At 33.9% G+C, this 16942-nt stretch overlaps 3 protein-coding genes across 3 annotated transcripts; 1 reads left to right on the forward strand and 2 right to left on the reverse strand.

Annotated features, from left to right (window-relative positions):
- The first annotated feature begins 355 nt into the window (after window positions 1-355).
- LOC139873633 (S-adenosylmethionine decarboxylase proenzyme-like) lies at window positions 356-1814 on the forward strand. Its single transcript, XM_071861572.1, has one exon. The coding sequence runs from the start codon at window positions 522-524 to the stop codon at window positions 1602-1604; it is 1083 nt and encodes a 360-aa protein (XP_071717673.1). The 5' UTR covers window positions 356-521; the 3' UTR covers window positions 1605-1814.
- Window positions 1815-5800: 3986 nt separating this feature from the next.
- On the reverse strand, window positions 5801-10682 carry LOC139873597 (gamma aminobutyrate transaminase 3, chloroplastic-like). The gene is made up of 19 exons (XM_071861534.1): window positions 10565-10682; window positions 9932-10005; window positions 9758-9842; window positions 9603-9675; window positions 8995-9092; window positions 8805-8897; window positions 8598-8671; window positions 8466-8504; window positions 8129-8217; window positions 7964-8040; window positions 7796-7870; window positions 7663-7710; window positions 7489-7572; window positions 7151-7238; window positions 6988-7066; window positions 6771-6861; window positions 6579-6657; window positions 6356-6471; window positions 5801-6269 (listed from the first exon to the last, which is right to left on the reverse strand). The coding sequence occupies exons 1-19, from the start codon at window positions 10589-10591 to the stop codon at window positions 6195-6197; spliced, it is 1464 nt and encodes a 487-aa protein (XP_071717635.1). The 5' UTR covers window positions 10592-10682; the 3' UTR covers window positions 5801-6194.
- Window positions 10683-11099: 417 nt separating this feature from the next.
- LOC139872589 (inorganic pyrophosphatase TTM2-like) lies at window positions 11100-15598 on the reverse strand. Its single transcript, XM_071860499.1, has 12 exons — window positions 15569-15598; window positions 14635-14976; window positions 14422-14536; window positions 13708-13903; window positions 13514-13627; window positions 12965-13138; window positions 12673-12867; window positions 12470-12592; window positions 12253-12344; window positions 12052-12148; window positions 11505-11756; window positions 11100-11366 (listed from the first exon to the last, which is right to left on the reverse strand). The coding sequence occupies exons 2-12, from the start codon at window positions 14969-14971 to the stop codon at window positions 11145-11147; spliced, it is 1917 nt and encodes a 638-aa protein (XP_071716600.1). The 5' UTR covers window positions 14972-14976; window positions 15569-15598; the 3' UTR covers window positions 11100-11144.
- Between the last annotated feature and the right edge of the window lie 1344 nt (window positions 15599-16942).

Genomic DNA, 16942 nt, shown 5'->3' on the forward strand with positions numbered 1-16942 from the left:
TTGGATTTGGGTTAACTTCCTGCATTGTTGCATCTTCTTTCTTATTTATTAGATTGTAACATTGATTTTTTTTTTTAATCTTTTGAACAGGAAAAACTGAATGTTCTAATGGAGACTAAAGGTGGGAAAAAGTCTAGTAGTAGTAGTAAATCCTTATTTTATGAAGCTCCCCTAGGTTACAGCATTGAAGACGTTCGCCCAAACGGAGGAATTAAGAAGTTCAGATCTGCTGCTTACTCAAACGTAATAACTGTTCCACATTTTATAGTCGAATTCATGTTTTATCTACATTTTATTCTATACTAACAATGTGTTTATATTTTTCTTAATGCAGTGCGCTCGCAAACCGTCCTGATATTCTCATATTATAGTTTCCGCTCACGTCTCCTGACGTGCTTTTATTTACTGCTTTCAAATTAGTTATTTAGATATTATTATTAGTACCCCTTTTTCCTCCTTTTCTTCGTGTTCCTGTTCCTTTTCTACCTGCTCAATTGCTGTTAAGTTTTCTGTAAAAAGCCATGTCTGCTATTGGTTTCGAAGGTTACGAGAAGAGGCTCGAAATAACGTTTTTCGAGCCCAGCATTTTTGCTGACCCTGAAGGGCGAGGTCTCCGGGCTTTATCAAAAGCCCAACTGGATGAGATCTTGAACCCTGCTGAATGCACAATTGTATCTTCACTATCAAACGATCATGTCGACTCATACGTGTTATCCGAGTCAAGTCTATTTGTTTTCGCGTACAAGATTGTGATCAAAACCTGTGGGACCACCAAACTGCTTCTTTCGATCCCACCCATTTTGAAGCTGGCTGAATCCATTTCGCTTACTGTCCGGTCAGTAAGGTACACACGTGGCAGCTTTATCTTCCCCGGTGCTCAATCCTACCCGCACCGCAGCTTCAACGAAGAAGTTTCCGTGCTCGATGGTCATTTTGAAAAGCTCGGTTTGAGCAGCAAGGCTTACGTTATGGGCGGGTTTGATAATAGGCCTCAGAAATGGTTTGTTTATTCTGCTTCAGCGGGTTCCGTTACCCCTTGTGATAAAGTGTACACACTCGAGATGTGCATGACTAGTTTGGACCGCGAAAAAGCATCCGTCTTTTACAAAACTGAAAACAGCTCAGCTGTCACAATGACTAACGAATCCGGCATTCGAATGATTCTCCCGAAATCAGAAATCTGCGATTTTGAATTCGACCCATGCGGGTATTCAATGAACGCTATTGAAGACGCTGCTTTTTCGACCATTCACGTTACCCCTGAAGATGGGTTCAGTTACGCTAGTTTTGAAGCAGTTGGATATGATTTTAAAACTGAGAGTCTTGAGGAGATGGTTCAACGGGTTCTGTCTTGTTTTGAGCCGGGTGAATTTTCTATTGCCGTGGGTGCAGCCGTTGCATCGAAGAAGCTTGAGAAGACTTGTTTAATTGATGTTGAGGGGTACAGTGTTGAAGAGAAGAGTTACGAAGAGCTAGGACGTGAAGGCTCGATTGTGTACCAGAAGTTTGTGAAGAAAGATGGGAGCTGCTGTGGCTCGCCTAGGTCGGTTTTGAAATCTGGCAGTTGGAAAGAGAAGGAGAATGAAGAAAAGGAGTATATCTAGCTCTATTATTAGTACCGTATCGAAGAAGGGTTGTGTCGTAATGCATTAAATAAAAGCCATTGTAATGGCTCTGCTACTTGAATTGTGTTCTTGTTGTTTGGTGTCTTTATGTTAAGTTGTGGATTATATTGGGTTGGTAGACCCTTTTGCTGCTACTTATGATTTAAGAGATGGTTATGCCTCATTTAATAAGAATTTGGTTTTATATTATGCTTGATTCGAGTAGTTTTAGTTTATGTTTTAATATACTTGTATGATATGATGTATGTATGATGTTTACTTGATCAGTTGGGGTCTGCTGTCTGCACAAGTTCTAATGAAGCAAAAATTGTGAATCTACTAAGCCAATTTTGGGTTTATAAACTAATTAAATTGAGCCTTATGATTGTTTAGTTTGTGGGAATCATTCATATATGTAACATTCGTAGTTTATGTATCATGCAAGTAACAATAACGGAATATGGAATCTGCAAGGAAAGAAAAGAAAGAATGAGATGTAGTAGAATACTCCGTGCAATATATTATGATCAAGAATAAAAGGTCAGATTATGCTGTCTAGTGGTACCAAAAAATGCAAACAAAAAAATATAAATTATTGACGAAAAAGTGGAATATTAGTACAAGTGGTGTTTTGGTTGGTATAAATTATTGACTCATGAGTGTGTGTACGTTTGATGAACAACATATAAAAAGTCAAAATAGGTTAACCAACAAACATTTATAAGCAATGGAATTTAATTGAACCAGATTTTAAATAAAAAGTTTGAAGCATAAACGAACTTGAAACAACAATTAGGTTATTATCAGTAATCCTCAATATACTTTTTAATCCAAACACACTATTCCGTTGTTTGCAATGGAATATTTTACCCCCTAAACTAAAAAATAATATTTCATTTTCTCCGTATCAGTCTAAAATTATTAAATCTACTAGTTGGCTACATGCCTAATATGAAATTCGGAACCCACGTATGTCTATCGGGTCTAACTGTTCATCTTTGTAATGATTTTGAATTTGCAATAATTCATGGATCCATCTCAATCATACATACGTACACTATATGTAGATAGATCGATCACCTATTCACGTTAGTATATCATGATTAAAAATTTTTATTTTTAATTTTTTATTATTTTTTTTTTTTTTAAAACATCACTTTTATTAGAAAGAACATATTACACAAGGAAGATGCCATCAACTAGCAAGAAAACAGCTCACCACATACATCTCAAACTTAAAACAAAATAACAACCGAGTAGTCAACCTATTGCTAAATGTCCCTAATCATGAAATGGCACTTTGAGGATTAGATAACTACAAATGTCACTCAATGATTTCCAACTTCCAAGAGTTATTCTTGAAAACATTTTGATTCCGTTATTTCCAAATCAGATACGACACACCCATTTCACCGCTTGCCCAATCATGATTAAGATTTTCTAAACAAATAATCCATTGATAGAGAAGAAAAAATATTCTAGACCTTAATTTTTTTTTAACCATTGATGCTTGCTTGAGTGGCCACCGAGTTGCCTAATAAAGCACACAACCCGAGTTCAATTCCTGGCTATGCCAAATTGTTTAAAACACGAGTGTAACTAGAGGGTGCGCATAATGCGCAATTCACCTGGTACAGGGGTCTCGCGCTCGGGGGGCTTGATTACCCGAGGTTTTACCTTCTACGAGGGAGTCAATGTACTCGTTCATAGGAGGAAAATTTTCATTTTTTTTTGTCAATTAAATTGATGACGAAAAAGAAGTTGTGTTACTCACTCCGTATTAGAAAAAATCAAATAGGGAGTATATGCAAATGTTATCCTTAGCTATTTTCACCTTAATTCCTTAACTTTTTATAATTATTATTATTAGTATATTATTATAAAATAATAATATATGTGAAATAAAATTATTGGATTAACGTGAAAAAGACGTCAATTAATTTGATTATATTTTTCGTCGTCAATAAAAGACATTTTATTTATGTTATCCTTAACTATGTTTACCTTAATTCCTTAACATGTTATAATTAACTACTAGCATAATAAAATATAAATATAAATAATAATTAATAATTTCTCCTATTCAATAATTAGACAAGGGGATGATTCTCACACACACTTTTTTGATCCTCACACACCAATTTAAAGAAATGGAGTATTATTAGAAGAGTAAAATGTTAAAATAGGTGTGTGAGGATCAAAAAAGGGTGTGTTAGAATCATCCCCCACCTCCATTAGACAAAGACAGTTGTAATATTGAATATTAAATACTCCGTATCAGATATCAAATAAGATAATGTGAAACCAAAAAATCATATATATGCAGATGTCTTTTTCTTTAACGAATATATATCCATCACTTTATCTACGTTGCGCTGACTAAGAATAAGATTGGAGCTATCTCAAATCTCATTTTTCAATTTAAATCTCAAAAAATAATATGATATTAAACAAAAACAAAAAAATAGTAGAGAGTAGAGAATAGAAAGGAAAAGAAGAGGAAGTATGCTTTTACATTTTTCACTGGAAAAAAGAGAAACGAAATTACACTTTCTTATTGCTATGTAAAATCCTTTTAATTGTTAGCAATATTTCTTTGGATTTTGCTATCGACAACCCTAATGAGTGTCATTAACGTGTATAAATTAGTTGTACGATTTTAAAAATGTCTTATTCAAGTCACTAAGTAACAGCTCAAAATAAAACTTTAAAGAAGACTAACGACGGCCCTAAATGCCGTTGTTAGTGATTTTTTTTTTTCTTTTGTAATTTCCGAAAACTATGAGATAGTAATGGACTCTACTCTTCCTTGAGGTACAGCTAGTAATTTAATTTTTATATTCAATCATATCAGTGAAAAGGACTTTAAAAAACGAAACTACAATAATTTTTTAGAATGTAGGAGAAATTGGTAGTGTAAAAGACGAAAGAGGAAATGAGGGCGAAGGAGGGTTAAAGTTTGGCATTTTGGTCCGATTGTCGTGAACATGATTACAGCTCAACTTCCACTTGGTTTTAAAAGTGTATATATAAATTGGGTTAATTTTAAATCTGGCTAACTCTAAAAAACTGAATTCGAAAAAAAAAAAATTGAATTCGAACAATTTGATCTATAACTCTAAATTCGAACAAAAAAAAAAGCTCAATTCGAAAAAAAAACTCAATTCGAACAAAAATTGCTATGTAGAAGAATATAGAACAAAAGGATTTCATATGCATCTAAAATTTTGTTCGACCAGACTGAAAATTGTTCGCCCGCCTCTTTTTTGTTCGACCATCGAGTTCTTAGAGTTCTCTGGCAATTAGAGTTCTCTTTGAATCCTCACTCTATATTGAAGGGGAAACAATGGGAACTTTTTAGAGGAGAGAACTCTGAGAATTCGATGGTCGAACAAAAAATGAGGCAGGTGAATAAAATTAGTCTGGTCGAACAAAATTTTTAGATGCATATGAATTACGTTCCGGTTCTACATCATGTTCTACATTCATGTTCTACACTTTTCAGTATGTTTGTGTGATTTTAGGATTTAGAGTTTAGATATAGCGTTTAAGGTTTAAATTTCAACGTTTAGAGTTTAGATTTAGCGTTTAACATGAACGGTTTAGATTTTAGAGTTTAGGGATCTAAACACTAAACCCTAACTCGAAACTCTAAATCGGGATTTAAAAAGAAAAAAAAAAAGCCGAATTCAAACAATTTTGTGTATGTTCAAACAATTTGATCTATAACTCAAATTCGAACAAAAAACGCTCAATTTGAACAATAAATAGCCTAAGTCGAACAAAAATTGTTATGTAGAACAAGAATGTAGAACATGAATGTAGATGACCAGATTGAAAATTGTTCGCCCGCCTCTTTTTTTGTTCGACCGCCGAGTTCTCAGAGTTCTCTGAAAATTAGAGTTCTCTCTTGATCCTTACCACATATTGAAGGGATCTAATGAGAACTTTTAAGGTAAGGGAACTCTAATTTTAATCTATACACATATACGAGGTTTGGCCAATCTGACACATGTCACCACCATATTAAATTTCTCACACGTCACTAAAAGAGAAAAATTATGAAGTATCACATTTCACTTTATAACATAATGATATCTAACACTACCGAAGCTTGGCTTGAGTGGTATGAGAGCGAGATCCAACTTATGGTACCATCAACCCAAGTTTGATTCTAATTTATGAACACTATAAATAAAAATGTCATAACCTCAATCAAGGGTTAGCTTCTGTCATAAGTGATAAGCCCTATTACATTGAAGGTCTCAAGAGTATGAATGAATGATCATATTGATCATTATGTATGAAACGTGGTGGTTATTTATTTGAAGATGATGAATTTTCAAATGATGATCATAACGTCCTTATAACATAACACCCCCAAACACCCTTGATGTACTCGGATTTATCTTGAGGTTCGATCAAATACAATATTCTTTACTGATTTCACGCGTTCTGACACTTGTACCGTTCAAAGCTGTACATACTTCTTTACACATATCAATTAGGCTAGTGTATTAGTACTCAAATCATTGCATCCATATTCATTTTATCAAAAGATGCATACAATTTAAGACTCCAAACCAATGGCTACTTCATCTTAGATTTGAGCTCCTCCACCTTTGTTTCAGTGTCCTTCAATGCCTTCCCATATTTGCTCACTAACTATAACACAAGAACAAAAACACATCAAACCAATTGAATCACATTAGAAACAAAATTTCCAACAATTGTTTGAGTTTAAAAACAACCTCATCAACTTCATTTGATGTCATAATGAACGGTGGTGACATCATTATACTGTCACCAGCAACCCGAACCAACATTCCATGCTTCTCACATTGTTTTCCGAAGTAAGCACCTATTCCTGTGTTCCAATATCGTTGAAATGTTCAGTCGAATTCAAAAGTCCGAAAGAATAACAAGTTTGTTAGTTTTAAAGCTCGTGATTCGAAACTGGCTTAACAATCTTACCCCATTCAAATGGGAACAATTTGTGTGGTGACTTGTTATCTGTAAATTCAGTACCATGAATCAACCCAATTCCACGACTCTACAAAATGAAAACGCGAAACTTTTAGAATCGAAGGCTAAAAATTATATATATTTTTTTGTGATATTTCACAATTTTTCATAAGAATTTAACATGAACAAGTTCAAATGTACCTCTCCAATTATGGGACTTGAGGAGAAGGCTTTTATACCATCTTGAAACATTGGGGAGATACGGTTTACTTGTTCAAGAATATTTCGCTCTCTGTAAATATTTCACAAATCAAGAATCAAGATTTATGGTTTCGTTGTCGTATTCTTTTTAAGTTACTAAGAAATTTTAAGAAAAGAAAACAGGTCTTTATAATTGATACGTATTGTAACAACGTACTGGTATATTTTGAGCGTTTCTAGCGCAACAGCACATGCAACAGGGTGTCCAGAATACGTGAATCCATGAGAAAATGAACCTAACACAATGACAGAAAAAGAAAATTATTCTTAAAACAATTTTTTATATTCTGTGAAAAAGGTCTAAAAGATTGTGATTGTACCAAGTCCATTGCTTTGAGTATGTATAACATCTGAGACCTCAGGGCTCACAAGAACAGCACCGATCGGCATATATGCTGACGATAGAGCCTAAAAATATCACAAGAATAATCTAATAGCTATCCTTTTCGAATCAATAACTTTTCCAGATAGATGGTGATTCGTACACCAATAAAATTTATCCGTTCACCACTAAAACTGTTTTAGAGGGTTGTACATACAACACTCTAATGCACGTTTAGTGGTGTACGGATAATTTTAGTGGTGCGATGCACTGTAATTTTTTATTTTATTTTTTACTGTAATTTTTCTTTTTTTATTGAAATTATTATAGTTATACCTTAGCTATGGTAACAAGATCAGGTTTGATATCGTACTTGTCACAACCAAACATGGTTCCAAGCCTTCCAAAGCCGCAGATTACCTGAAAAATAAAATGCAAACCTAAGATTAAAGTGTATCGCATAGTTGAGCTAATAATATGAAATACGAATAGAATGAAAGATCTAAGTACCTCATCAGCAATGAATAAAATGTCATATTTTTTAACAACAGCTTGAATCTGCATAAGAGAAAAGCACTATGATGTAAAAATAAGTAACCGAACTTTGCTTAAAGTCGATGTTCATCTTAAAAGTCAACTTGACCTTCTCAAAGTAGGTTTTTGGAGGGAGTATGACACCTCCTGCTCCCATTACGGGTTCGGCAATAAATGCAGCTATCTAGAAACAAACAGACAGAAATTAAGAATTATTATTATTATTAGTATTTGCTAAAATCATGATTAGTACTATTGTGTTAAGTTATGTGCTTACCGTTTCGGGTCCTTCTTTGAGAATAAGGTTTTCTAAATTGGTAGCTAATCTTGTTGAGAACTCTTCTTCGGTTTCACCTAATACAAAGTATGATTATCGCATTGTTTTGACTTTTGATTATTGATCGATTAAGTACTTGTTAAACGAAAGAAACACAAACAGAACCTGGAAGATGAAACCGCCAAAAATGGGGACAATCGGTGTGCAATACAAATGGAATTGGCAGATCAAATTTTTGATGTAATGCTGGAAGCCTGAAAAGAAAATGAAATCACACAAATAAGCTAGCAGTTTGACTTTAATGGTCAAAGGGACTAATCCTTAAATTCAAGACTGAATCCAATCCTACCTTCCATTTTTTTCATTTTTTTAAAATGTTGATGTTTATAACATAACATCCAGATGGAAAATGTTTGATTTTAGGAAACATAATAATAATAATATTAATTCGATAGGTTGACTTCACAAGTCAACCAAAATACAAATTCTATAGAAGCCATACCCAGAAAGACTAGCTGATACAAGAGTTGATCCATGGTATCTGTGATGAGACATACATAGTATATTAATTACTCCGTATTAATGAATGGCCACAACAAACCAAGTAAAAGAATTTATCAAGAAGTCAAATTACGATTTTGCCCTGGCGATTATTTTCTTCTTATTTGGTCTTCCAAGTGCATTGTTGTAGTACCATACCAGCTTCACCTATAAAAAAAAACCAATGAAAAGGCAATTTATTTTCAGCTAAAATTTCAAAAAATAGGCGTTAAAACGTGCATGATCATTCTTAATTTTATGAGCATTAAATCAATGAAAATCAAATGAATAGTTACTGAACCTGAGTATCATTTGCATCTGACCCACTGTTTGTGAAAAAGGCTTTTGCCATTTTATTTGCAGTAAACATTCCCAGTAGCTCCTTTGCAAGATCCTATAAAATTTTTTATAGAAATATGATAATATAAGGACATCATAATTCATAAACTCGATAGAACATAACGTTTGGTTCATAAATGATTTCATTGTACCAAAGAGGGCTTCGTGGTACGGTTCCAGAATGAATGATAAAAAGGTAAAGTGTTCAGCTGCTTGATTGCAGCAGCAACAAGCCGAGCCTCGTTTCCACCTAAAAGAAATTTAAAAAAAATAAAAAAAAAATAAATTATCTTGCTTATGACAGCCTAAAACGTGCAGTCATTAACACACTTTAAACAGTTGTACATTCATGTAACTGCCACCACTAAATTAATAAGTGACCTGCTATGTACAACAGTTTAAAGCATGTTAACGACATCTTAAGGGCTGTCGTTATCACAACAACAACAACAACAACAAAACCCAATACCACATGAGTGGTGTATTGGGGAGGTGAGATGTAGACAATCATTCCCCTATCCGAGAATAAAAACAAGTCATTTCTCCACCCAAAGTGAAAACACTTAGAGAAAGTCATCCCTCTCTCTATTCGACGGATAAATAGATTGCTTTCGAGTGGACCTCCGGCCAATAAGTAGAAATAAGGCGGTCGTTATCAAAATGTATAAATATAAAATATACTCCGTATAGGAAATGTCTTTAAAAAGATCAAAGTGTCAATTTGTTGACCGTGTAAGTCAAGATAACATATGAGACTTACCTAAAGGATTACACCACAAACCAGCAAGTGCATCAAGATACTTCTTCCCATTTGTATCGTATACATACGATCCCTACAAATTAAGCGAACGAAATCTTCTTTAATTTTTAGGCAGAAAAAGATCACATTTTTAACAAACGAAACTAATCGAATACCTCAGATTTTTCGATGACCAATGGATTTGATTCGGTAGTTTGCCATCCAGCTGTGAAAGGTGCCAACATACCATGTCCCTTATATCTGTTAAAAACCATATTATACGAAAACCTCACACAAACTGTTACTAGTAAAGCATGTATAGATACAAAAAAGCAATATGTATGACATACCCCTCATCATCAGCAATGGCAACATTGGTACTGTTGGTGGAAAAAGGTCGCAAATGTCTTGCGCATGAACGAATCTGTATGTATGTAATTCGACCCGTTTATAGATACACAAAACAAATGATTACACAGCACAATTCAGTAACGAGTAAGTAGCATTTTAACTTGAAATTTATTCAGTTGATAAGTACTTATCATTTTGAGCATGTAAAGTTTAATCTTTATTACAAAATCCCATCAAGAATCATATAATTGGCTTCAGCAAGAATTTATCTGATCAAGATAACGTTTGACTTTTGTGGTCAAAGGCCTTAAGATATAAACTTGAAAATTTACATGCATTTTAAGGTCAGTTTAGAAACAAATTTGTATATAATCATTAGATGTACAAATTATGATCAAATGAATCTAACAAAATTAGCATCAATTTGGTATAAAAAAGTCCCAGGTGTGATTAGAAATATAAAGGTGTTGACCTTTCAGTTTTTAGACCCAAAACACTAATTTAAGTCAGAAATAGGTCTAGGTACACTCTAAGCTGTGAACCCATTATATTATTTTACTTGAAGAATCATACAATCATGAAACAAAAAGATAATAAAAAATAAATAAAAAATGAGAAGCAGTAGAAACAACCTTGGAGAAGGTGAGTGATGCTGCCATGGCTGATTGAAGCAGAGAGTGAATCAACAAGAGTCTTGGGTCCTTTTTATTTTATGGTCCCATAATAATAATGTATTAATGTATTTATATTATATTTATATGTAATATGTAATATGTAATATGTAACATTTATATGTATATGTATGTAGTTTCTTTTGTCACAATCACAATCTCAATTATTATTGGTTGTACCAAATATCTTGGAGTTATTATATTTTTATGTTAAGTATACATATATATATTTATATATTTTATTTTTATGGGCTTATTATCCTAATTTAATAATGGTCACAGCATAACATCAAGGCTAAATAGAACCACTAATAATGATAATTAAGAAAAGACTATAATATCAAGTATAAAACAATAACTTTCTTTTTTACAACTCAATAACATCCAAAGTATGCAAAAACAATTGTTCAATTTGAACCATAAAAATTTTCATTTTCAACTTCTTGTATAAAAGACCAAGAATTATCTTAAAAAAAAAAAAAAAAACAAACAAGGATCCAACACCATCATGATGAATATTTCAACTTCTTGTCAAAAAAGATCAATTTCTAGATGAACCACCTTTAAACAACAAGATCCCAACACCACCACAAACCAACGCTAATAGTAACGAAACCACAACCCCCGCATCAACCTCGAGTCCTTTACTTTTCTCGACACCCTTCCCTTTACGAGATCTCTCCCCCGTTCTATCACGCAGACTATTACTCAAAATGTCAAGTTGATGCATGATTTTGACTTGACTTCTTGCAATTCCTGATATCTGTTCAATATGATCAAATATTACACAACATTTTTTTTAATAAAACTTTCGCCTTTCAAAAAAAAAAAAAAAAGAATTAGACAAGTTTGATCGCTAATCAGAATCCAATGATTTGGAAAATGCGCATAAAGATATTACCTCGTCCATTAGATTTAAATCTTTAGATAACTGATTTGATGACGATGAATGACGCACTGAGGTTCCATTTGATGTGAAGTACGAAGTTGATACAGATCCAGGTCCATTAGACGGGTCAATAATATGTTGACTTTGACTGCCATGATTAGACCCTCTACTGAGCTGCGAATTAAGTTCATCAATCCGAGACGTAAATTCATCCATGCGATCATTTAAAGTTGATATCTGCTCCGAGAGTTGACTAATTGATCCCTTAAAAGATAAAAAAAATCTTAAAAGTCAAATATATATACCTTCTGAGTTTTGGGTACACTAATATCACTTGAAGATACGAGGGGTGTCCGGGCCCTCCGGGCCCCTTTTCACTGGGGCAAAAAGCAAACGAGCGAAAAGAAAAAAAGAAGTTGGAAAAAATGCGAATTACTAAAATGTCCCCGCGTATACAACTGTGAACATTACTGTTCGCAGGGGTATTTTAGTAATTCAACATGGTGCACAGTTAGTATTTAGTATAGACTGTATAGTGACTAGTGAGTAATAAGATCACCTGGCTTGCTAATGTGGATGTCGGCTCTTCGAACCTTTGAGTATTAATGGCGGTCAGATTTTTATCCCTAGCCGTTGAGTATGAATGTGACATCCCACTATAAGAAAACAAGCGCGTAACCATCACAACACAATCAACTGATATCAGTTTTTTTTTTTTTTTTTTTTTTTTTTTTTTTTGTGGATCGTTAGAAAACGGTACCTTCTCATAGTAGTGCGCGTAGCAGAATCTTTAGGAGTTGAAAGAAGTTCCTCATCTATACTGAGCTTCGTTTTTAAATCCTCAGGCAGTACCTACAGAAAGTAATGTATCGAATGGGCAAAAAAAAAAACAGAATTAGAAGTGGAGATGGTCGAAAGTTACCCATTTTGACACCCAACCCACCTCTATTTTCGAAAAAGTTTTCAACTTTTCATACCGTGACTTCATTCAAGAGCTTTTCGAGCTTCATTTGTTCAAGATATGTACGCGGAATATACGAGCCTTCTAATCCCAGCTCGTCAGCAACACATCTTACGCTTTGTCGGTCTTTCCCTAGCACCTTTTCATGAAATTAAACTTGAATTAAAATTCAAGACTTCAAAGTCAAATTCACAATCGCAAGTCAACGGTATAACGTACCTGAACATAATGCCGATTAACTTGTTCCAGAAAGTCAATTTTCACGCAGATCCTGTCGTCTTTGAACACATGGCTGCTTCTTTTAAGAATGGATGCTATTGTATAGCCTAAAGCCATCAGACCACCAAGAAGCCTAACACTAACTTCGAAACTAATTCTCGGGGATATTATGAATGGAGGATCCGTAACCCATTCCTAAAAATGTAATATAACACGAGTCTTGAACTAGCACGAGTAATGTGAATAAAAATAATCATTTTTTTAAAAATTAAAAGAAAAAAGAAAATTAAACCTCAAACATGAGATTGTATTTTCCTTCCCGATTCCGCATCCTCAAATACGATTGGCACGTTTCTGGATCTTCGCCTGGTGGCAACAGAAATATATCGTAAAGCTGCTCCAAAGCTTCCGTGTGTTCCTCCAACATGACACTCTTCACTTGTTCGACACTCACATTTCTTGACGACTAACAATGTTCATAATCTCATGAGTATATCAGTGTTACTTATGTTAATTTACTAATATTATATACAAGGTTGTAAAAGTCGCGAGTCGGGGACAAGTCGGTCGGGACCTTGAAGGGACGAGTCGGTCGAGTCATGTGTTGCCCAACGTTGAACTTTGGTAAAAAAATAAATAATAAATTAAACACGCATATATATTACACATGAATATTTCGATCATAGATATATGGCACAAAATTTAATTTTAAAAAGTATATAATATTTGACCTAACTTTGACCGACTTGGACCAAACTCAGACCCAACTTGGACCGACTTTGAGCAGACTTTTAGCGTTGACAGACTTTTATGGCGTTTAGTGATTATATAAGCAATGAACCTTTAAAATGTAAGTGGGATTCTGAAACCCTGTGAAGGGGTTAAACTTGTTAACAATCTTTATATGAGCGGTTTGGAGGTCAGGTTCTATGAATGCCTTGTACATTGGATAAACCTGCACTTATAAATAAGTATTAAAAAAACATAATAGGCTTGTAAGATTGATACTTTTTCACTAAGTAATTTAGAATGAACCGTTTCAGATATCTGGTATATGATTTCTTCGGGTTCCTGACCAGCACGATGTATGTCCCTTAAAACACGTTTAACAAGATCAAAATGAACGCCACCTGTTACAGATACTCGAAGATCCAATAAAGGCCGTAACTTTTCACTCAATGCATAGATCCCTTCGATTATCACAATGCGCGAGCTAGGGACTTCAAGTGTCCTGCCATAAGTATATAATCATGTAATCCATCGAATCTGTTTGATAAAAACTTAACCGTCATATAATTTACTATACAGATGAATGTTTGGTTATGATTATTGAGCAGTTAGCTTCAACACAGATATCCAAACACCCCTATGTTATCCTATGCAAGGTTGGAAAAGTTGTGAGACAGAGACGAGTCGATCGGGACTTTGAAATGACTAGTCGGTCGAGTCGTACGCCGACTAACGTTGACTTTTAGTAATGTAATTACACATAAATATATCAGACATAAAATTTCAAACGTAAATATTTCAAACATATGAAAAGGGCACGGAATCTGGGTATAAAATATTAAAATTTTGACCAACACTGACTTCGACCGACTACCAACCGACTTTGACATGACTTTTTAGCGTTGACTGACTAACTATTTTTTAGTGCGAAACGCAACGGGCTAGTCACCAAACTGACTGTTTGGCCGAGACGGCCGCCGTTTACAGCACTGATCCTATGTAAAGCTAATAGATACAAACCTGTAACCCGTGCGCATACTAGACTTAAAATCATAAATTGGAACTTCAATTGTCTTCCCATCTTTCAAATCATGAATGTTTTTTAGCAGCGTATCATAGTCTGTCAACCGAGGATCTACGAGAAACAAAAAAAAAAAAAAAAAGAATACACATTTAGTTTCACTAAATGTTTACATGAAAACACAAAGTCTGTAAATGATATAAAGATCTTACCATCAAAGTTACCATCGATTACTCGAGTGGCATCATTGTAATTATCCATTGATATGACTGCAACACTAGGCATGAAATTAAGTATCTTTTCAGTAAATGCGGTTTTTCCAGCACCAGAAGGACCCGCTAATCCGATCAGTACGATTCCATCGTTTTTTTGAGTCAACATTTGGCATGCGCGAATAACAACAAAGAAACCCTTTTCAAAAGATAGATTATCTTTAATCGGAACAATTTCATATCGAGCGTTATCTTTTCTTTTTACTAGACGAACTTGATCTTTCAGAAGACGTTGTTTTCTTGACGTTGATTCAGCAATTGGAATATCTTGATCCATCACGTCTGCGCATTCACAGTAAACTAATCTTCGGTTAAACAGTTATAAAAATGGGAAAGTTTCAGTTTTGCATTAAAATTTCTATAAAAGAAACAATGCTTTCGCCTCACGAAATCATACGAATTCACTAAACACATAATCAAAAGTTCTTCCTAATTATGGACAGACAAAGGTAGCAACAAACTAAGATCAAAAAATATTCAAAATGTTAAACTAATTTGCAGGCAAGATAACAAGATCATTACTGCTAAAAAGAATGGGGCACTTGTTGGATTCTAGGCAATAACATATTTTTAGAGTTAAAAGTTTCATAATTGTGAAATTATTGCCAATATCAAATCATATCATATCACAAACACAATAAAGTTTCAAACTTTTTAATACCAAGAATCAATTCACACACACAACATTCTTATTTCTAAAAACCATAATCCAAATATATACAATGTTTCACCTAAATATACCCAAAAGTTAACCCTGAAGTAATACCCAAAATATATAAATTGATGAACTAATTTTGGATCTAAAAACAATCAAAACAACCAATTTAATTACTATTAAAAGAACAGACAAAGAACAGAGCAGAAGAAAGGTTACCAATGAGGAGAAATCCTTTAATGGGGAACAAATCTTGATCAAATGAGAAGTATACCCTGTGATTATAGAACAAAATTAGACATAATTTGTGTGATTCTTGAGCAATTAATGAGTACAAGATTAGTCAGCAATGAGGGCTTCTTAGGTTACGTTGTGTGTATGTGTGTATTCAATTCTTAAAAAAAAAATCAAGAATCTTCGTCGATTAATAATAAAAAAAGGTGTGATTTTTATGATATTTTCTTGGGAAATGTGAATTCTTTAGGATTATAGTATGCAGGGGGGAGAGGATATCGCCCCTTTTCAAAATTAAATTGAAAATTGAATTGATGTGGGAGTGTGAGCGATTTGTAGCCAATTTTATATTTTATATAGCTTTGGGCTATTGGGGCCCATACGTTTTCAAAAGAAATTAGGGATTTATTTGAGTTTTTCCAAGTAAGAGTAATGGTTTTAAAAAATCTTAAAGTCTTAACCATTCAAAACCATAATGTAATTTTTTATTATCATACAATCACATAAGTTTTATTTTACTATTTTCTTTTCATCACTAATTCAAAATCATAGGCGTTTTCGAAGATGGACATAATGAGGAATCGTCCATGGCTCAAAAAATTTAAAAAATCTAAAATTTTAAATATATATAAATGTGTGTTGATGAGTTTCATATTACTCTAAAATTATGTAATAGAGGGAGGTTCTCATAAGATTATATATGCACATGTGTTTCTTTCACTTTCCGATATGGGACACAATGAACCAATTAGCACCAACAATCACCCCCTTAATCGGTTCATTCCACGCTACTCGCACATACGCGTTCAATACCATCTCGACTCACTCGGACCCCCGACCTCTTCCCTGATCACATTCACAGTCATCTCGGGTTAAACCTCCGCTACCATTCTGCACCAGCCACACATCTGGGCTATAGCCAGACTCTGATACCATTTGTAGGATTGATTTAGGTCCACTAACATATACAACATATAAGCTCATGGGTTCTACATTACTCTAAAATCAATTGGTGATAGAGGGAAATTCTCATAAACTTATATATGCACATTTGGGTGTAACATCCCGTTTTTCACCATACATGTTCGAGGTACGTAATTGATCTTTAGAATGTTCATACTTGATTGTATAATTGTATAAAGATGATTGTACGATGCGTGTATGAAGTGTACCAAGCGTGTACGTGTTGCTTGTTCGAATGTCGAAGAAAACTGGACGTTGTTTGAGTTACAAGGTGTGTACGTACCTTTTCGACCCCAAATAAAGTTTGAGTTGATGTTTCAAAACCTTACCATTGGAAAGGAAATCTTATTACGTTTCCAACAATATTTGATTCATCGAAAACGGAGTTACGATCAA

This window comes from Rutidosis leptorrhynchoides, chromosome 10 (assembly GCF_046630445.1).
Source record: "Rutidosis leptorrhynchoides isolate AG116_Rl617_1_P2 chromosome 10, CSIRO_AGI_Rlap_v1, whole genome shotgun sequence".
Lineage (NCBI taxonomy): Eukaryota > Viridiplantae > Streptophyta > Magnoliopsida > Asterales > Asteraceae > Rutidosis > Rutidosis leptorrhynchoides.